Genomic DNA, 22,091 nt, shown 5'->3' on the forward strand with positions numbered 1-22,091 from the left:
GTACTGCAGCTGAACAGGAACACCTGGATATCACCTCATAAACTGCCCCCTCCTCCACCCTTCCCCCACACCTCTGCGCGCACACACACACACACACACACACACACACACACACACACACACACACACACACACACACACACAGCCGACTCAGCACTCTTGACCATTCAGAGTGCCAACACACACATCCACCTGGAAGGAAGCAGGGAGGCCACGCAGGATCCCAGTGTCCTGGTTAATATGTGATCTCTCTCTCTGTCTCTCTCTCTCTGTCTCAATGTACTGCAACATCAACTTTCATGTGACAGCATTAAAAAACATGTGACACTCACACTCTCCACCCACTAAAGTGTTTAACCCACTACATTTATTACAGATACAGAGTCGTTTTTATTGCATCAACATGTATCAAGTGGACTGAAAAAGCTATTGATTTTATTCTAGGTGGCTTTGTGTGCTTCGTATGTACGCTCTGATGACTGAAAGCTCAACAATAAAGTGAAACACTGCATAGATGAAAGTGTGCGCAAACCTTTCCTACCATTCTAGTGGGCTTTAAAAGTTTCATTTGTATTTGCAACAGGATGGCAGTAGTTCAGTCTGTGTGAACATGGCTTGGGAACTGGTTCAAGCCCCCATACTGACCAAACGCAAAGTGTAGACTGGTAGCTGGAGAGGTGCCAGTTCATGCTCCACTGAGCAAGGCATGGCCTGCCCCCTCGCTCTGACATCTCTCCATCAATGCATGTGTAAAGCTTCTGTTTGTGCATGTGTCTGTGTGTAATCTGTAAAATAATAAGAATTAGTCCCCCTGAGGGACTGATTCTTTCTTTCAATATCAATAATGCAGGATTTATAATCCTGCTTCGAATCGGCGCCATACCCTACGCTGCAGCCTGACGTGCACCTCCCCAGAAATGTAACTACACGTCACAGTGATGCAGACCTCCTGTCTGTTTCTGTAAGCTGAAACCATTTCCCTCAGTGGAAACAAAGCTTTTATTTACTTTAATTTCACAGATAAGAAACAATAAATTGTGAAGACAATAAAGCCTCCACAAAAATAGCATTTTAAGTCTTGTGTGTGATTTATCCTGGCTTCATATGAGCAGAGGAAATCTCTGCTAGCTGCTAGGCTAATTTATACAATGTAAAATGCCATAGGCTTGTGCTAATAACGTTAGCATGTTGTATTTGTTTGGAAAACGTGTTTAGTATAAGACAGTTGTTTTGTCGGTGAACCTTGTGAGTTGTAATGGAGCTGAATTTTGTAACGTTACCTTTGTTAAATGTTGCTGTTGTCCCTGGCTTCATATGAGTAGAGTAAAAGTCCGCTAGCTGCTAGGCTAATTTATACAATGTAAAATGCCATAGGCTTGTGCTAAAAACATTAGCAGGTTGTATTTGTTTGGAAAACGTGTTCAGTATAAGACAGTTGTTTTGTCGGTGAACCTTGTGAGTTGTAATGGAGCTGAATTTTGTAACGTTACCTTTGTTAAATGTTGCTGTTGTCCCTGGCTTCATATGAGTAGAGTAAAAGTCCACTAGCTGCTAGGCTAATTTATACAATGTAAAATGCCATAGGCTTGTGCTAATAACATTAGCATGTTGTATTTATGGGGAAAATGTGTCCAGATAAAGACAAGTGTTTGTCTGTGAATGCTGTGAGTTATAGTGAAGCTGATTTGTGTACTTGTGTTTGAAATTGTCTCTATTAAGCCATGTTTAATGTGTGTTTAATGTGAATCAACTAAACTTTACAGCACTTCACAGAAACCTCGCTGCCGACTAGTGTTTTGGAGGTGTAAATGCAGAGTGACACAGACACACCACTGCACAAGTATAAATGCTCACAACGGTGTAGGCTACAGCGTAGAGCTGATGTACAAGTATAAATCTTGCTTAATTTATGAAATAAAAAAATCAATACCTGGTGTCCGTGTATCTATGCAATGTTGCCACAAAAAATATTGCGGTATTAAGCTGTCTCGATTTTTCCATATGCCAAAACAACAAACAAAGAACAAGCAAAAATATAAATTTTAAAGAAAGATTTGGGGGTTTGGCTGCACAAGTTCAGCCCATTAAATTACATCATGATGTATTAATTATCATGCACTATTATCCCGGCTCCTAAACCAATAATGTTTTTCTTGAATATGGCTCTTATGACACAAATGGTAAAAATTATAAACTGCCCACTTTCAGGTAAACTGACAAACCGCCATCTTAATATTCACAAACGCACATGAACATCGGCCGCAACTTAACCAACTTCAAAAAAGGGACAAAAAAATGTAAACACTTCAGCTGGACGACTCGCCACAAGTATGAACAAACACAGCCACCAACCCACGCGCCCACCTGCACACACACAACACACACTGCACACACACACACACACACACACACAGAGGATTATCTAAGGTATGTGTGTGTCTGGAGGTCGTCTCTGTGGCCTGAGGAAGCAGCTGCTGCGCGGCCGGGCCGTCTGCACACAGAGAAGAATGCGATCTGACCTCTTTTCTTGGACAGAGCGCCGCGCCTCGCCCTCCCCCGTCAGCCACGGGGCGACGTTCTCTACTAATCCTGCAGGGGGTTCCACTAAAGCCACGTCTGAGGCGGCCAGACAGGTGGACTCTCGACCCCTCTCACCTGTGATTCCCCTCAGGACAGACCCACTACAGAAGCATAAACATATATGAGGGCAGAGTTTCCCTCCGTCAAAGTCACAACTAAAACAGATTAAAAGTACGCTAATATATTGTAGCTTTACAAGCCAAGTTTACAAGCACTGACAATAGAAGTCACAACCTTACTTTGCTCGTCAGTGTGTACAGTAAAACATGTTTCCATGCAATTTCACACACACACACACACACACACACAAAAAAAAAACTAAACCAGACGTCATCCAGTCACATGGCTACTGTTATCCTTCATTCAAAACAGAGAGACGTGCAGCATGAGGAGCATATTTGCCGCTGTCTTAAGATTTCTGTACACACCGCCACACATGACATGAAAATACATATTTTCAGTGCAGTAAAGTCCCTTTTTAAAATATTTCTTGGTACTAATAGGTGACTATTTTCATATTTTCTTACACTGGCTGTAGATTAATAAAGGGATAACGGAAGATTGGCATAATATGTGGAAGATACACCATTCAACCACTAATTTGCGAACCTGGAAGGAATTCTCATGGAAGAATCTGATTGGTTTCTTTATTACACCAAAAGTGAAAAGTAAGCATCTTCGTAGTTGGCAGGAATGTGGGCGAGAGTGTGGGTCTTTTGATGTAGACTTCTCTCATGTTTTTTTGGAAATGTGGAAAAATAACTGGATATAAATGTTATTGCTAGTGTAAGCAAGGAAGTTATCACCAGGAAGTGACCGATGGCTAATAATTGTGGACGAAATCTTTTTAACGGAGAAACTGACACATACTGAGACTACAAGAAGCACAACGAGGAAGAAAATGGGAAAAATGGACTCTATACAAGACCCAAAAAGACGACACTGGACTGAAATAATACACTACATACACTACACTTATCTTTAAAGCTGTAAAAATATGTATTTACCCGAGCAGTTTCTGTTGCGTTAGCTCTTGTTATTTTTCAACTATTTTATTATTCTAATATGCTGTTGTAACTCACATGTCAATTGTTTTAATTAAGATTTAATTTTAAAAAAGAAAGAATTAGAAGTTGCTCTTTTGTGACATATGTAGGAAAACTCTCAGATGAACCTATGAAACAGGATTAATCTGTAAATAAACTACATAAATAATATACTTTGCGGGATTTTCCTGAAAAACTATGTATAGAATCTGACGGAGGTAATCCCTCTCATCATTACTTACAGCGTGTAGCCCACAGCCAGCCAGTATCAACACACAGGTGAGGTCGGGACTATGTAAAAATGTAGTGATCAAGTAGTAGCAGCACACATCCAAATAGAAGCTATGAAAATCATGGACACAGCACCGAAATACGCAAATATAGTGAGTTGAAACATGAAGTGGACAAAACCCGTTCCAAACGCGAGTGAAATTGACTTTCACTTGCTCTTGCGAGCACTGACGGAGAGGACGGGGATGAAGACAGTGGCGACCAAAAGGAAGAACCGTGGCCACCCTGATACAACTGCAACAAATAGCTCAAGAGGCTGTGGTGTGCTAATTTTTCAAGCTAGCGCAAAGATATGAAACTAGACAACCTGGAGCACTGGTTCCCAAAAGTGGGTGACAGGTCCATTCTGTATGGACTGCAAGTGACTTGTGAATGTGTTAAGTTTATAATAAAAACACACTTTATTTTGAAGTACAGTGAATTTCCTGCACAGAGGGTTGGATCGTCGATTGTATGACTATCATTCAGACACCTGACAGAGACAGCAAACTAGCTTGGCGACAGGGCCAAACTAAAGTACGACCCTGAATATATAAAACTGTCCAGACCTTGAACTAATGACTATGAACGCCCCGAGCACATAAAGTAAAAAGAGAATAAGAAAGTACAGGCAGAGTGCAGAGTCTCCTCAAACAAATACACCACCACACACTTCTAGTGGGTCATAAGTGATGATTGAGACGGATAACTGGTTGTAATTGAGTCGATACATTGTTTTTTTTATTGGAAAATTCTGCATAGTATACCTTTAAGGGTACTTTCAAGAAAGCTATCAAACTATAATGACTGTGAAACAAAACACAAATTGACCGAAACTGTCATCAAAATAAAGCAGAAATACCTGTGAATGTGTGTCACTAAGATATCGCCTGATACATATTAGTGAAAATATTGTTTTGCCCATTTTATCCCACTGATTTGTTGGAGTTGGAAAAGTTGGCAAACAAACGTTTGGTATTTAAATTCACCAGACGAACTTCCCTGCTTCACCTCAAGAGAGCCAAACCTCAAATGAAGTCTTACTCATGCTCTCTTCTCTTGCAAAAACACACACACAGACACACACACAAACACACACTCTTGCCTGACAGTGTTTCCCCATAATGTGTCTGATCAAAGCGCCGCCTCCCTACTTGTGGCGGTCGTTTACCTGCCCACTGCCGCCCCCAGGAAACCAAAACCCTCCAACACAGCAACTTTAAAAGCCTCAGCCGTGAAGTAACAGCATTATTCAGCTCTGTACGGGCACTGGAGCAAAGACCAGCCTGAACCTCATTAATTCAGGTCCATCCCTGAGAAAGAAAAAAGCTTTGAACGCCATTCAAAACAATCCCAGTGTCGGCGCGGGGAACAAAACATACAGTGTGATTTATTATGTCAGGCTGCTGAAACAACTGTTCCTTTAATGAGACTCTTGAATAAATACGACACTTACTATGTGAAGGAGCTTCAGGACGTCCACAAATCTGATACGGGAGCAGAAATACATCAGTCAGACAAACATTAAACACAGCACATTTGAGATTCTGCTTCAGGAGTGATGTTACGTGTTCCAGCTTCATTGTAAAACCACTCACACTTTCTCAGAGCTCATAATCTCCTGGGCGATGTGCACCACCTTCTTCCTCTTCATCTCATCCTCCTGCTGAAAGGGCAGAAACACAAACAGTTCAGCGACAGAAATGCCAACAGCGGCTGACTTAAACACATCAGTGTGCACTCACAGGCTCGCTGCAGATCACCATGATCACTCTGATCCTGTTTCTCTCTGTCAAACCATCAGGAGTGAGTTTACAGCCGTCCAAACAACAACTCAATCAGGCCTGAAAGTAGAGCGCCGACCTTTCTCTTCTCCCTCTTTCTCCCCTCTCCCTGTGTCTTTCTCGCGGTGTGTGTTGTTGAATGGTAATGGGGCGGTCTTTCAATGACTTAATTTGGACAGCAGCCTTGCCCCCCCCGCTCAACTGAAATGTCCTACTGGTCCTATCGGAGCCTGTATTTGTGATACCCTGGAGGTTTGTGGGGCATCAGACACAGGTGCTGACAGAATCATAGAGAGGGTCACACAGGACGAACAAAAAAAAAAAAAGCTCATTGAGGGAGCTATTCCTGAACCTGTAACTCTTCTGTGTTTGCTCACCACCCCCCCTTCCCTCCAACACACACACTTCTGCAGAGCTGTAATGAACACACTTGGCAGCAGACGTGCACACAATCTCCAGTGGCTCCAGTGACGCTTTAGTCACCGGCGGTGATATGAGACTTCCATTGTAATCTGTAAACGCTCTGCCAGTTTTACACGTTGGCATCATGTCTGCAAACAGTTAGGAGTCGGTTTTCCTACGAGTTTCTCTGGCGTTCCTCCTACTCAGGCAGTAGTGACATTTCGGCAGTTTTTTCCTCATCTCTGAAGTGGGAATAAAAGCAGCTACATTAACGCAGCAGTTCCCAACTTGGAGTTCAAGAAACATTACATGACAAACATATGGTCTAGCAGAAGAAATAGGCTCCCACATACCCGTGACCTTGCTTTTTAGGACTCTTTGGCCCTGGTCACACAGAAAGCGTAGGCACACCGCACTGCCTTTTCTTGCTGCAACTTTTTATTGATGCCAGGCAACCAGAGACTCACCTCCTTATTCTAACCTTCCCGTGTTATCAATCTACCATTTATTTCTTTTAGTAATTTGACAGTAATCAGTATCTAGTTCCTAAAATGTTGAGGCAGAGGGTGCTGTCTGTAGCTCTGGTTGAGGGTGAGAGGCTGTCAGCAGATAAACAGAGATCTGTGTGGGTACGTGAGACCCTAAAAAAGAGGCTGGATCATGGGGAGTACCACCAGTTGGTCCAGGAGCTTCTCCTCCATGATGGCTGTTTCCAGGCGTATTTTAGGATGACTCAGGGACAGTTTGACAACCTGCTGTCAATCGTCGGGCCGTATAGCTCTGGGTATCCAGCAGCAGCTACCACCAGTTTCTCCTCCATTGTTTACCAACTGTAAACTTGTTGTCATGACCACCACAGAAGGCCCGCCTCTCAAATTATCCAGTTGGACGATGGGAGAAAAGATGACGACAAAGAGATGACATGGGGCACTTTTCCACTCTGAGTTGAAGTTTTTTCAACTTCAGGAGTTCAGGGCACTCCGGCAAAAACGTGGGGAGCATAGCAGCGCAAATGCCGCAAGCTTCATTCTCATTAAAAACAATTACAAAAAGGCGCCTCCAGCTGCTTTCTGTGAGATCAGGGCCTAAGGGTGTCTGGTTAAGAATTTTTCTTGTTGCCAAGGTCGACTCATGGCCCATGGGGTTCATTTGGGGGCCATCTTGAACTGATGTCCACACAAATGGCAAAAGATGTACATACAAAAACCAATGAACCCACTTTTTATTATAACTTTGACACCAGGACTCAAATGTAAAGGTCGCTGACATGCTACAACCACTCTTTATTGGTAAAAAAAAAACAGGCAAATAACACGTTTTAGGCTCATAACAGTGTGTTTGTTGTTTTGTTTCGCACAGTGTCGCAGTGGTTCGCATTGTCGCCTCACGGCAAGAGGGTTCCTTGTTCTGGGAGCCCTTCTGTGAGGAGTTTGCATGTTCTCCCATGTCAGTGTGGGCTTCCTCCCACAGTCCAAAGACATGCAGGTTAACTGGTGACTCTAAATTGCCCGTAGGTGTGAGTGTGAATGGTTGTCTGTCTCTATGTGTCAGCCCTGTGATAGTCTGGTGACCTGTCCAGGGTGAACCCTGCCTCTCGCCCGATGTCGGCTGGGATAGGCTCCAGCCTGTGACCCCCAACAGGGTAAGCGGTTACGGAAAATAAATGAATGAATGAATGAAGTAGTTTCCTGCAATAGCCAAATGTAAGTAGTTTATCATCTTATATCATTCTCAAAGTTATGAAATTGATGAAGTCTGTGGCACCAAGACGAGTCAGTTCCAAGTTGATGAGAAAGACCTCAAACCAGACCAGGTGCCTGATAAAGTGTTAATAATGCAGCTTTGCAGTTGTTGGTCTTCAAAGAGAAGAGGAGCATGAAAATGAACTTCCTGTGGTTCATGACAGACAACGAGAATACCACTTTCTTGCCGGGATGACCCTTGCAGACCAAGTCTTGGTGCCTGCTACAGATGAACTCCACAGGCGAGCAGATAAACCACTGCCTGAGGAGCTTGACAGGTTCTTCACATTAGTCTTGTCTGGTGCTCGTGATGTTCGGTGTGAGAAGACTTGACTTGTGCTCTCTGTCGGATAGTCCATCAGACTCAAGAGCTTCTGCACCACCTCATGTTGTGTGAAAGGCTTGTTGACTGGCATGTAACAGTTGATGGTTGACTGTTTTTTCTCCAGCAGAAAAGTGTGGGCAGGGCCAGTGGAAACCACATAAAGTGATCACAGTTACAGTGATAAACAGCTTATATGGATCAAAACGCTTCAAACAGTATCATTCCTATAAAAATGCTATGGGGTAGGCAGTTTAGTTTTGGCGTCACTGGGCAAAAATTCCACAATAAACATTGAGCATCTTGTAATTCAAGTGGTGTGAGGGAAAACAAGACTTCTGCACCTCCTCTTCACTCTGTTTTTAGGCTTCAGAAAATCTAGCCCATGACAGTAGACTTCCCAATCACAGGTCATTTCAAAGAGAGGGTGTTCCTATTGGCTGGCCTGCAATTTTAGATGTGCGTGCACGCCCCTTGAGATGGTGACAGCCTGATTAAATGGTGGACAATCCTGCAGAACACATTTTTATTCCAGCATTGGCAACAACTGCCTACACTGCAAAGCAACCCAGAAACACGAAGATGGACTTATCAAAGAGAAAGTCTGCATTTCAGAGATGGAGAGAAACAGTTTAGCCTTCTGCTTCAAGGTCATGTTCAGGAGGCTAATGTAAGCGAGAGCCTTGCATCACAGTGTGTCCTCCACCTCACTCCCCGCCGCTACGGACCGCCTTGTTGGGAGCTGAGCGGGCAGCAGCTCTGTTCTCTGTGGTAATTTTTTCTGTTCTTTGTGGTAATTTTTTTCCCTGAACAAGGAGACGAGATACTTCAAAATCTCGCGAGAAGCTCCCACCTGGCACCTGCAAGTGACCCCTGCATCCATGGTGACTCCTGCTCATGGATGTATTTTGTATCCATGCTCCTGCTCCTAGACAATTTCAACTACGGGATCAATAAGGGTAAGGCACCTAATTAGTTACACACAGGGTATGATAATCTAGCTATGTTTTTGACTGCATCCTTCTAGTGTAGGCCTATCGCTCAATGTAACAGGTTAGGTTAATAACAGGTTGTAACAATACCTGACAACTGAAATCATGCCCATATATGTTTGTCAGCTAACGTTACAACCTGTTACTAACCTAATGTGTTACACTGAGCGATAGGCCTACACTAGAAGGATGCAGTCAAAAACATAGCTAGATTATCATACCCTGTGTGTAACTAATTAGGTGCCTTACCCTTATTGATCCTGTAGTTGAAATTGTCTAGTGAATGCAATACGCTTCCGTAGATTTCTGTTCTATCCCCCCTCAGTATTAAGACATAACAAATGGACTATAGCTTATGAATGAGTGGAAGACTTCTTCCTTAAAAGTACCCAGGCTCTCCAGGAATCAAAGTTAAGGATCATCAGGATCTTCCTGATCTTAAAAGGCGATCATGGACATTAAGGACCTATTATCCATGATACTACACTGTAACCTTGTTTCTTTTCATTTTCTGTGTTACAAGATGTTAAGCATTTCACCTGTTGTTATTGGTTTTGTCTGCTTTTTTCTTTCCATAAAAGTAATAAAAATAAAGTATAACATAAAGAAATAAGATGAATCAATAGCTCCTTTCACACATGAACTGCAAACCTGGAATTATCTCAACATTACCCAGAGGAGCTGTATGTAAGAACTTCCCAATCAGCTGGACATTAAACGGACTTTATGCTGCTAGTTCCCCAGTGCAAAGTCCGTGTAATGTCTATTTGAGTCCAGCTGTGAATAGAGCAGGTAGTTGACGGGAGTGTTCACGACGTTTCTATCGCAAAACCAGAAGACAACTAACATCTAAGGGTGAATATAAAGGATTGTTTACATGAGGACGACAAAGGAACTTCCATCGCTACAGGTAACAACTGAAATTACAGACAAATTCAAGGAACGGCAAAAGACCCGGCTGCATGACAACGGTGCAATCTGCATCAAGTCCTGCCTCCTGCACGCTCTATGTGGGCATTACCCCTCACCCAAACCAAGAGAGTATTTCCAGTAGTTCACAACTGTTCTGACACAGACTATCTCCTGCTGTGTGCTACATGTGTGAAAGGTAATCCTCTGGACACTGTTCAGAGTTCAAATGAGAAAATGGCTAATGTATGGGAAACAATGGATTACAGTATGAAGTCATCTGGTGGGAGGGGCTTAGGACAGAGAGGGGAGAGCTGCGGGAGAAGGGTGTCTTTTTAAAATCTGCTGTTTCGTTGCGCTAAAATCATCTGTTTATGTTTCAGGAGTGAGCTGCTGTAGAAAAACACAAGAACAAGGATGTTTAACTAGATGTGTGTTGTAATAAGTCAACTCCACTGGTGCAAACTGGTAGCATGTTGATACAGAAACATTTTAATTGGTTTTAGTAGCGGCCTAAACAAGCACAGAAATGATCCGTCATCCGGTGCTGGCAAATGTTTCAGTTTCAGTTTTAACCATACCTCATTAAGTCATCACTTTATAGGAATTTCTGTAAACTGACTGAATTCCCCTCACAGTTTAGAGCGAGGTGATTACCTGTCGGCCCGCCTCGTCCAGGTGTTCCTTACTGGAGGCGGAGCTGTTGTCCTCTTCATCTGAGCTGTGGATCTCCTCCTCCTCAGAGTGGACGTCCTGCCCCAGCCAGTCACTGCACACACCACACATTCAACAGAGACAGAGGTTAAACACGGCACACGCAGCAGAATTCAGCTCCACTTTAGAGGGGATGTCTGAATGTGTGAACGCTGAGCGGGGCAGGGTTGCAGAGGAGTGTGAGTCCAAACAAACACTCCCTGGATGAATAAAGATTAAAGGTTTGTGCAAGAGGGGGACTTTATGATAAACTCAACACACTTAGTCTTGACTCACTGGAAGCCTGTGAGTCAGGACAAGAGAGAAGCTCATGTAGAGGTGTTGTACAATGGAAGATTATGATTACACCGTGACAACATCTGAGCTTTAAATCCCCGGCGTGAAGTAAAACATAGACAAGATTGATCAATGACAGAGTTTAGGACAGTATTATTAGATTAAAGGGTCATAAACAACCCCCCAAAATAAGAACAAGAATCCAATTTGTTGCGTGCTATCATTTTTACAATTAGACAGTTATTCAATTAGTTGATGGACACAAAAATAATGATAAAAAGGGACAGTTTGGATCTTTTGAAGTGGAGTTGTATGAGGTACTTATCATAGTACCAACACAGAAGTTAAGCAACGTATTGCTGTGGACGGGGCAGCAGCAAAATGTATTTTAGCCACCTAAAAAAAAAAATCAGTATCAGTTTAAGTCTACACTATATTGAGAGTATATTCCCTGCTTTACTTTTCTGTCACACAGCCCTTTCTGAAAGGGAAGCTGATAAGAGCTTCAGTTCCCCATCTCCGCTCTTGTCAAAGCCACCAGACTCCATTGACAAAACCAGCAATTTTGGCTCGTAGAACACAGCAGCTGCTGGTGTACCTCTGCCTCGATCAGCTAGTTTGATTGCGTCGCTGTGTGACTTTGGTGAGTCCGAACTTTCCCTTTAAAACATCGAAGTCAGGCAAGAACAGAAACAAGCTAACTGATCGAGGCAGCAGTAGACCAGCAGCTCCTGTGTTCAGCAATAATAAATCACTGTTTTTCTCAATGGAGTCTGGCTTTGAAGAGAGCAATGAACGGCTTGAGTTCCAGTAGGAAATCACTGTCTGGTCGGATGGTAAAGTGGTGAAAATATTCTAAATATAGCGACACTTAAAGTGATATTGAATTTTTTTGGTGGCTTAAATACATTTTGCTGCTGCCCCTGTTCACAGCCTTCGTGATGGTACTCCTGCCTGCTTCTTTACATTGACTGTAGGTAATACACTGACTGTGGATAAGTACCTCATACAACCCCACTTCAAAGGGTGAATGGGCCCAAAAACATTTAAAAATAAAAAATAAACATTAAAAAAAAACTAAGTTAAATTGTTATTTTCAAAGTTTAGATCATTAATAAACATGTAAACTTAAAAAATTCTCACAGTATAAGGACACTGTAAACACCTGAACACAAACTATATCCACTGAGTCTTCACCCTCAGCTAAACAGCCTCGTCCTGCATTAGAAAAGTAGGCAAAGAGCTAACAGAACAATGGCCAAGGGTCAGGAAAAAGTAAAAAACACTTAATTTGTCAATAAAATCAGCCCGTTACATATATTTGATTGTTAAAAAGTATTTAAAAAATGCATAATACAAAGAATTGTTAAGAAAGGTTCCTAATACTAGACTAGTGTTTTAGTATCTTCTATTCTTTTTCTTGTTAATTCCACCAAACAGATTAAAACCTGCGTCTTTCTAAGGCGAGCTGCTGGCAGCGAGACAACATGCTGGCTCTGCTCTACCCACGAAAAGTGTTGTCTGCCAGGTTGGTACAAGCACCAACATGTGTTTGTGTGTCACTAATGTTTTGATCTCCTCTGTACAATTAAACTGTCTGATTTCAAAGAAATGAGGAGGAATTAATGTGTTTTGATTTCAGCCCCGTCATGCTGCTGCTGTTCCTTCCTCCTTACACCTCTCTCTGTACAGCAGCTTGTAGAAGTTTGGCGCAAAGGGTGATGGCTCAGAATAAATATTAGATAGGAAAGACTGTGGGACTCCAAAAATCCTCAAATTTCCTTTCACTCTCATCAGCAATCGCCCACTCTCTCCACTTCCTTGTTTTTCTTACGTGCCTCCTGACAGTTTCTTTTACCTAAATCGTAACACATACTCTTCCTCTTTCCCACCCTCCTCTCCTAACTTCTTTCTCCCTTATGCTTTCTCTATAGTGGAGCATTCCAACACACTGGATCAGGCACAGAGCACCACTTGTTTACAGCCTGAGGCTACTTACATAAACTTAACAGGCTCAGATGCCTGGGAAACACTACAGATTGACTCGCTCCTTCTTCCTCCTCTCCAGCACAGAACCCCTCGGCTAACCACTCTGCATACCAGACAGAATTAAGAAGCAGGGTACATCATAATTGTTTTAACGGCCGATTTCACGCCAGCGTGCCTCATCGGCACCTAGCGTGGCCTCGACCTCATCACCCGTGGTGCCACAGTCTGACAGAGGAAACAGGATGCATGGCACCTATCATGGGAACAGCTCCTCATCGCCTGGGCCTCATGTCAAGAACAGAGTGGCTCAGTGGGATCTTAATAGCACGAATGGGACAGGGGGAATCTGCTGGTGGTGTCTCGGCTTTTCAGTTTACACATGTAACACACTAATTCTTACAATTAATTAGCTGTTTGAGTGGTTTACGGAGCAAAATGCCAAAGATTCTCCAGTTTTAGTTTCTTAAAGAGACAGTTATCCCATATTTTCCTCTTAGCCGTTGAGCAGTTTCAAGTAGGAGCTATTTTCTTTCTACCGAACTACAACCATTAACCGTGTCACCACGCAGAAGGAAGTGTGCATCTACTGCTAGCTCAACTAGCACCCCTGAGCTAGCTACTTTACAGATCACCCGAAGAGGACGCCATTAATGTTTACATCTTGTGCTGATACAAGCATCTCGTCCATGAGTAGATGTGCGCTTCCTTCTGCGAGGTGATACAGCTGATGGGTGTAGTTCAGTAGAAAGAAAATAGTTCCTACATGAAACTGCTCACAACCAGGTCTGTGGATTATCTAGAGTAAACTGCTGATATCTCCAACACTCTACAACTCACAACAAAACAATCTAGACTCATAAGGAGCACTACAGGTTAGGGCTGGGCGATATGACTAAAATCTCATATCCCGATATAGTTCATTTCACATCCCCCTAATGATACATATCCCAATATAGCACATTTTAATCCAATGAATAAAAAGTTGATTGATTTTTGGGTGAACTGTCCCTTTAAAGCTGCACAAATCAATATTTTTACATTAAAATGGATCAAATGATTGCATTATTATTTTGATTATTCCACTGTGAAGAGGGCTAGTTGAAGCCACAAATCCACAGAGCATTATCACTCGACTCAGCTCTACAGATCGTTTTAGCCTCTTTCAGCGTCACTGTTTTGCTTCACTGCTCTCATCAGTGTCGTTTACAGTGAAACATTCTGCAATAAACCCACTGCACACCACCTGAACAGCACTCCACAGTGAATAGAGAAAGTTAGCAACACACTGGTGAACACAGTGGAGCATTTACCTGCTAAAGAGACATATGTCCCCAGGAAGGAGTTGGTGTGGAGACCAAAAGAGAGCTAAAAGTACAGTAAACATTGGACTTAAATTCCTCAGGTGGCCAGACACGTGACTCCAAATGAAAGATTACTATCACTTTAAGAAGGTGATATGTCAATTGTTGTACTTAAAGCTTGTTCTGGTGCCCCCAAGTGGCCAGAAAAAACAAACTGACTCACACAACGGAGTATCTTCTGGTTTTGGTCAAAAAAGCTGTCTGAATAAGTTTTTTATAAACTTTAGTTCAGTTACCAAACAATTAATCAGTTAATTGAAAAATAAGTTCCAAATTAACAAATTATAAAGACAATTATTAGTTGCCGATCAATTTAATACCACCGCCAATGTTTCACTGAAGAGGTGATTATTTTGCCAAGTAGTCAGATTGGTATTGGAACATCCATAGGGCTGGGTACCAATCTTGGTACTTGAAGGTCCCAAGTGAATTACGTTTGTACTACCAAGTACTGATTCATGTCAAATCTATCAGTGCCAAACTGTGGTGCCTAAGAGCACATCAAGGTGAGAATGCTGGGTTTAGACAAGAGGCGAAAGTTCCACGAGGCGCCCCAAAGCCTGGACGCCGGCCATTGAAGCTCGGAGGCTGGCAATGGAGCTCTGAGGAGCCACCACGTTCAACTTGAGCTATCTGCTGTGTTAGTTTCAGCTTCTAGTCTATTTTCTGTTTTTTATTATCTTGGTAATAGCCGAGTCAGTGATCTCTTTTAAGTCTCATCTTAAAACATAATTTTATCAGAGAGCCTGTCCTGATTTTACTTGAGTTTTAAATTCATTTAAACGTCTTTTATTTTCTTGATTTTTATACACCAAAGTGTTTTTATTTGTTTCTTTTACAACCTCTTGTTTCTATGACTTGTCTGTCTTATTTGTTGCCTTGTATGCCAGGAGCATGTTCATTGCTTGAGGAGGTTTTGTAGTAATAAATGTTTTGTTCATCTTCCCACGATAAATCATGTCAAGTTTATTAATTTATCTATGTGCAAACTGCTGCTTCTCCACAGGTGTGATACTGACAGACGACTAACTTGTTCATTCACCGGGATGAGAACTAAACTCAAACCAGAGACACAGAGGAGAAAAAGTGGAGTGATGAGGTTAGGAAGAGGCTAAACGCAGTGCGAGGGCGTGCAGGCTGAGGAGGAGGAGGCTGGTGGTTGCTGGAGGTTTATTTTCCCTGTTCTAGAGAGCTGTGTGGCGTTTCTGCGATTCTCAGACATTTCCTGCCCTGGCCACTGAAAATAACCCACAGGAAAACAGGCCGACCTGCTGCACATCAATGTTCTATTCAAATCCAATGCCACTGGCTCAAAGGCCGACTTTCACACTCTTGTAAAGGCGAACCGCTAATGTCACCTGTGCAACCTGTCGCACGCAGAGGTTCCCACACTGAAGCTATGGGTCACCTGAAATTACAGGGTGGCAGCGGGACTTGTACAGCGGCTCTGGAGCTCGGCCTACGACAACTCTCAGGCTCCTTTTTTTCACACACTCTCTCTCTCACACACACACACACACACACACACACACACACACACACACACACACACACAGGCAGCCATTGTTTACAGCATAAAAGTGTCTTTACTTGAACTCAGCTGGGAAAGTTCTTTGATAAAAGCTGTTTAACACACGTTTTAGTATTTTCTATTAGATTAGATTTATTAGAGAGATTATTCTGATTCAGATGATGAATCGTCTTTAGAGAACACACCTGTGACGATTTAGAAAGATGAGTAAAGACAAGATAATCTATTAGAATATCTATTAGATTAATCTATTAGTTGGTGGAGAAAATAAATAAACAGCTATTTTGATAATCACTTAATGGTCATTTAGTAGATGTAACATATTTTAGTGTACTGTTTAGCTGTAAAATGAGAATGTTTGTATCTAAAAAATAGATAGATTAATCCATTATAAAAAATAATCACAAAATCTTTACAAACTTCTAAATATGTAAAGTACCGTACCTCTCGTACTCGTGGTCGTGGCACCTGTGATAGGGATCCTGCACCTCATAGATGTCTGAATCGTCTTCATCATGGTCATGTGACCAGCCAAGCCTCCCACTGTGAAACGGCAGGTTCATGTACTCGGGGATCTCCTCATACAAAGGCACGTTCTCGTACTCCACTGACCCATCTCCGTTTTCACCACAGATATCAGACTCCACTATGCAGCTATTGGGCCGCTCCAGGCTTCTCTCCCCACGGTTCGACTCCACGCTGGTACAGTCCAGGGACTGCCCTCCCTTGGCCAGCAGCTTTGGCAGCATCTTGACAGACAGCCGGAGCTCCAGCAGCTTCCGGAAAGAGAGGCTCCTCTTCTGAGAGTCGGCCCGGCTTGCCAGGTCAGCTGCAGAGAAGGACTGCGCCCTCTGCTTCCCCCCTAGTGCTGGAGCTCGACCCTTTGGCGGCACGCTGCTCCTGGTGGGCATCTGCCGGCTGAAGAAGGTCACGCAGGGTCGGGTGAAACGCCAGGCTGCTTTCTCCTGAGGAGGCGCAGGCAGCTCTCTCATCGGGGTGTTAGCATGTGGAGGTGCAGGGGGGCAGATGGAGGGCAGAGGGGGCGCTGGGAGGCTGTGTCGCTGAGGTTTCCTGGGCGGCGCCCTCGGTGACTGCTGATCCTCGGTGGAAAAGGCTTTCCTCGCGTTAACCAGAGGATGACAGCCGAGTTTGAGCTGCTTTGGGAGGCTGTGGGTGATCGGGTAGCGCTCAAAGTCGCCGTACCCGTCCTCTTCATCCTCCTCCACCTGGTGCTCCTCACCATCTTTCTTGTGGCTCACTGAGTCAGCATGTGAGAGCTGCACTAAGGAGTGGGAGGTGTTTTTGTTAAGAGACGGGGGCATGTGCGATGTTCTGTGAAGGCGAGGTGACAGGGAGGTCTGTCGAGGAGGGGGGACGGGTGCGTCCTTCTCATCATCCTCCAAACCTGAGTCTTTTTGGAGTAAAAGGTCATCACATGGGTCCTGTTTGAGCTCTTCGCCCTCCGAACTGAGAGACAGACCAGCTAGACTCAGTTTACCCTCATCTTCTCGTAAGTCAAGCCCCTGTTTCTGTTCCTCCGTCACCTGATCCTGGGCACTGCCCTCCACGCCATCCTGCCTCACCAGGGCTGGCTTCTTAAGTCTGCGTGGCTGAGGGACCGGGAGAGGCTTACTGGGGGCAGCAGGGACCTGCAGATCAGGGTGTATCCTGGTAGGAGATGATTTGCTGAAAGGCTCACTGCAGTCTACCTGAAAGGACTCTGCAGAGGAAGCATGAGAAACGACACCAGGGGAGAAAATGATGCTGCCTGCAACATCACAGGCCAACTTAAAGTCTGTTACATCTCTGCGTTGGGTCTCAGTGCGTACATCCGCTTTAGAAACATCAGGATCAGCAGCAGTACTTTCCTGGTGTTTTAAAGTCTCTGAAGCTCTCTGCTCCTCAGTCCTCTGCGTCTCTTTGTTCACCCTGTCCAGGTGTCTCTGTCTTTGAGGTTTATCCCTCGGCTTTCTGCTAATCCCTCCACCTTCACCCTTCTCCACAGCTACTCCCTCCTCCCGGTTCTCTGCTTTCTCTTGCTGCCTTGTCCCATCTGCAGAAATCCCATTCTGCAACGGCCCTTTGTGCAAATTGCTCCCAAACTCAGTTCTGTTTCCGTTTTCGAGACGCTGACACTGGGAACAGTCCTGGAGCCCACACGAGCAGGTGGGAATGATGTAATCCGAGTCACGTTTGTTCGCTTCTGATAAAATCCCATTCCTGGAGTTGAGAAGCGAGAGGCTATCTCCCAAAGCTTCCTGAGATAGGATAAGGGGTTCACCGGGTTTGGGCGGCAGGGGTGAAACGGGGGGAGACGAGGCTGTGGATTTGGGAATGCACGGTTTGGGAGCGACAGTCGGCTTTGTCCTCTTGAGGGTGGCAGGGGAGGGTTGGGAGACAACGGAAGACTGGGAGAGAGGGCCCGGTTTGGGGGCGATGGGCGGGGGAGAAGGTTTGGTGGTGGCAGGGAGTTTAGGTTTGGGAGCTAATGGAGGCTTCTTCACACCTGCATGTAGAGAAGAGGGAGGAGATTTACAGAAACGCCAAAAATCATTTACTCACCCTTCCTTTTATATGAATCACACAACTCCAACACGACATTTAAAAGCATGCTTCATCCACACTTTAAGCATCAACAGCTGCGAGCTGTGGTTAATGCTCAGGTCAAGGGGTCACGCTTCGGGTCAGAGGGGACGAACTGAGGGGTGGAGTAACGTGTGAAATAAATAAAGGGATCAGAATGAGGATTTACTCTTGAACATCTGCTCAACCATCCATTTTTGTGTATAATAATTATCTAATAAAGGAGTACAGAGGGGCTTACATCTTAGTCATGGCAGCAAATACAAAGTAAAACTGGATTATTCTATTCACATTCACAATTGAATTTGCTTCCTCCCTACTGCTCTTGAGAGAGCTTGGGATGCTTGGCATATCTTTAATTCTTGCCTTAATTAAATTGTATAAACTTCACCAGCAGCAGGCAGTATTATAATCATAATGGGTATATTTCTATTTTCTGTCCTCCTACTGTCAACTGCTCCTGACAGATTGTGTTTGGGCATTTCTAGAAGTCATGGTTTCCCTTTAATGTCTGTTAGAGACTTATACTGTTGTCAGAGCTGAGTAATACCTAAGTGTATTGTAAAGTGTGTATTCTCAAGCCACATGGAGCTACTAAATATACCCTGTAAACAAATACAAATGCTGTACTAATATTTGAAGTAGATAAGACAATCAGAATGTCACTGATTAACCTGGTTAAATAAAGTTTTAAATAAAAAACAGACTCTCTCTCCACTAATAAAAAAGCTGTGAATTGAGATTGTAGGCGATATTTTCCGCTCTCCTGGCTCAAACTCTTGGCTGGCCGACACCACGAGAAGTGGAGTCATCGAGCGGATGTTTCCGAAAAGGCCAGCGACCAAAAAACCGCTCTGCCCCCAGTACATGCTGCTGCTCTGCCTTGGCAGTGAGAGCCTCGATCCAAAGTCTGTTCAAAAATCAATCAATATAAAGTCAATGCGCTGAAAAGCAGAAATACCTACGTTAAGGGGCAGTTATTAACAACTATTACTAAACATTGGCACACACTTGTCAATTCGGCTTATACTTCCTGTTAGGAAAATTCAACTTTAAGAAGTGGTTCACACAAATTGCTACCAAAATTCAAGTGATAATTCAGTGATGAGAAAGGAGAATGGGTTCAAAACGTTATCCAGATGTTACTTGTAACCTTTATATGTAAGCCGAATTTGCCAGTGCATGATAACGATGCTATCAAAGTTGATAAACTATGTCTTCGGGGATATAAATCTACTAATAAGCGAAATAATATTAAACGGCTATATTTTAAGCGGAGTTTGGCCTTATGTTTTCGCTGTGGGGCAACGCCAGGTATCAGGACTAAAACCGCTCATGTCGTGGAAAGACAAACAATCAAAATAACTCCATCACATATATCCAGTTTCTCTGAGAGCATCCCTCTTTATCCAGGCTGTTTAAATGTGTTTTCTATGAGATGTTAACCCTGCAGCTTACTATCGAGCCCGACTTGTTGCATCAACAGCAGGACAGATGTTTTAAGACAAAGGATTTAACCCCCTCCAGCTGCAACAGTAGCTGTAATATCAGACGGAAAGGACATTTCTGGTTATGAGTTATGATGGCGTTTTTAGAAAGCACTCACACTGAGGTCGAGCCTGTCCTCTTTCATATCTTTTTGAAAGCTGTTATTAAGAAAAACTGTAATTAACTGAGGCAGAGTAAAAAATAGAGTGGATGCTATCGTCCGTTATGACAGTTAAAATGCGCAGTTTTTACCACTTTACGCGAATAAACTCTTGTATTTGCATTTAATTTTATCTAGCCAAAAGAGGCGCTTGCACAGCAGGATTTTAGCTAAGTAAAGTTAGCTCCCCCACGAAACAAACCTGTGCTCATGACTCCCGACTTGCTCCTTTCTCCATGAGTAAATTTACTTTCAATGGAAATGCGAGAAAATCTGCGTTTTTCCCTCCGTCGACACCATTGTCAGTTAGGAAACCACTCCAGGGAGAAAACATGCAGATCCATCGCTGTTGTTCCTTATCTCGCCAGCGGATGCACCGATAAACTCTTTACGCCTGTTACTTTTTCCATTTTTCCCCAAGTTTTCAGCCACGGTGCTTTTCCCAACAACGTCAAGCAGGGCACGACAAAACGTCCCGCTTCCGTTTGCGCATTTCAAAATAAATCCATCGTCGAAGAAGTTCTGGTGTATTTTTTGTAATATAACGTAAAGTACTGAAGTAAGCACGCACATATGTTAGACTGTATATTTTGAATCAATATGAATGCAAGAAATGCTGCTGTGTCGTTAAAATTCCGTTTCACACATTGTTAAAAGCGTGTACTTTTTATTTTGAAGGCAATTTCTGTTGTTAGCTAGCTAACTTCCGCTAACTTTACACCCCATCTTCTTGCCTGTCGTTCCAAACGGTTGGTCCACTGCCTCTCGCGCCCACTAGAGGCGCTCTAAACTGGCACGAGCACTTTTTTTAAGCATAGGGTTTTCTTGTTTGTTTTTTTTTGGTTTTTTTTAAATGTATTTATTTATTTTTATTTACAGTCAAAAAGGCACATCATCTGACATTTGAATACAGAATACAGTTTTAATATACCTGAGCAAACAAGGCAGAAATAAAAAAAATAATGAAAGACAAATAAATAAATAAAATTTGAAAAAAATAAATAAAAGATCTATCTATCTATCTATCTATCTATCTATCTATCTATGCATACATATATATATTCTTTGCATACATTTAATTCATATAGAAATACAGGAAATACAGGAAATATTGGGCTAGTTTATAAAAACGACATTTGTGTATAAAATATTTTGCCAAAATAATTAAATAATTAATCCCAAATTCTACTTTCTTGTCCTCCAGTTGGACAAACTTTATATTTCAATATTTTAGTCATAATATTTTGAGCATTATAGGTCAGCCAATATTGAAAAAAGTCCCAAAATGCTCTAGTTACATTGCAAGAGAAAACAAAAAGATGTTCTAAGGTTTTATTGTCTGAGTTACAGACAGTAAAAATAATCAAATCTACATGAAACCTTTTGGTGTGAGAAGCCATGACACGTGTAAATCTAATTCATTATTTTTAAAGTGAACTTCTTAAGTGTTGGGTGGAATTGGAAAAGAGAAGTATCTGGTATCTGTTTTTTTATAATTTAGAATCATAATATTATTATTTTATTATTATTATTATTATTATTTTGAACACTGTAAATCAGTCAACATGAACAAAAAGTCCCAAAATGTACTTGTTACATAGCAAAAAAAGGTGTTTAATGGTTTCAATGTCTGAGTTACAAAAAGTACAAATATTTGAATCTAAATTAAACCTTTGGTGTAAGAAGTTATTACTTACTTACGTGTAAATCCCATTTATCATTTTAAAGTGAACTTCTTCAGCCTTAGGTTGAATTAGCAAAGAGAGTTATCTGGTTCTTATTTTAAATGTCAAATTACTGCTTTATTCTTGGAACATACTACGTCCTTGCTTCAAGAGTGACTGGGAACAAATTAAGGTGAGAACAATCCTATATAATTTATTGTTGCACTTTTGAACTAAAAACTACATCCATCTTAAATCAATGAAGGCTTTTGTATAAT

At 42.7% G+C, this 22,091-nt stretch overlaps 1 protein-coding gene across 1 annotated transcript in view; it reads right to left on the reverse strand.

Annotated features, from left to right (window-relative positions):
* The window catches only part of LOC125882871 (FYVE, RhoGEF and PH domain-containing protein 6-like), a 31,450-nt gene extending 10,788 nt beyond the window's left edge, over positions 1-20,662 (reverse strand). The window contains exons 1-5 of the mRNA XM_049566802.1: positions 20,352-20,662; positions 16,363-18,424; positions 10,705-10,816; positions 5,495-5,562; positions 5,353-5,383 (exon numbers count right to left, since the gene is read on the reverse strand). Coding sequence (XP_049422759.1) covers positions 5,353-5,383; positions 5,495-5,562; positions 10,705-10,816; positions 16,363-18,424; positions 20,352-20,361 — 2,283 coding nt within the window. The 5' untranslated portion in view covers positions 20,362-20,662. The remainder of the gene's footprint in view (positions 1-5,352; positions 5,384-5,494; positions 5,563-10,704; positions 10,817-16,362; positions 18,425-20,351) is intronic.
* Positions 20,663-22,091: the final 1,429 nt, after the last annotated feature.

This window comes from Epinephelus fuscoguttatus, linkage group LG22 (assembly GCF_011397635.1).
Source record: "Epinephelus fuscoguttatus linkage group LG22, E.fuscoguttatus.final_Chr_v1".
Lineage (NCBI taxonomy): Eukaryota > Metazoa > Chordata > Actinopteri > Perciformes > Serranidae > Epinephelus > Epinephelus fuscoguttatus.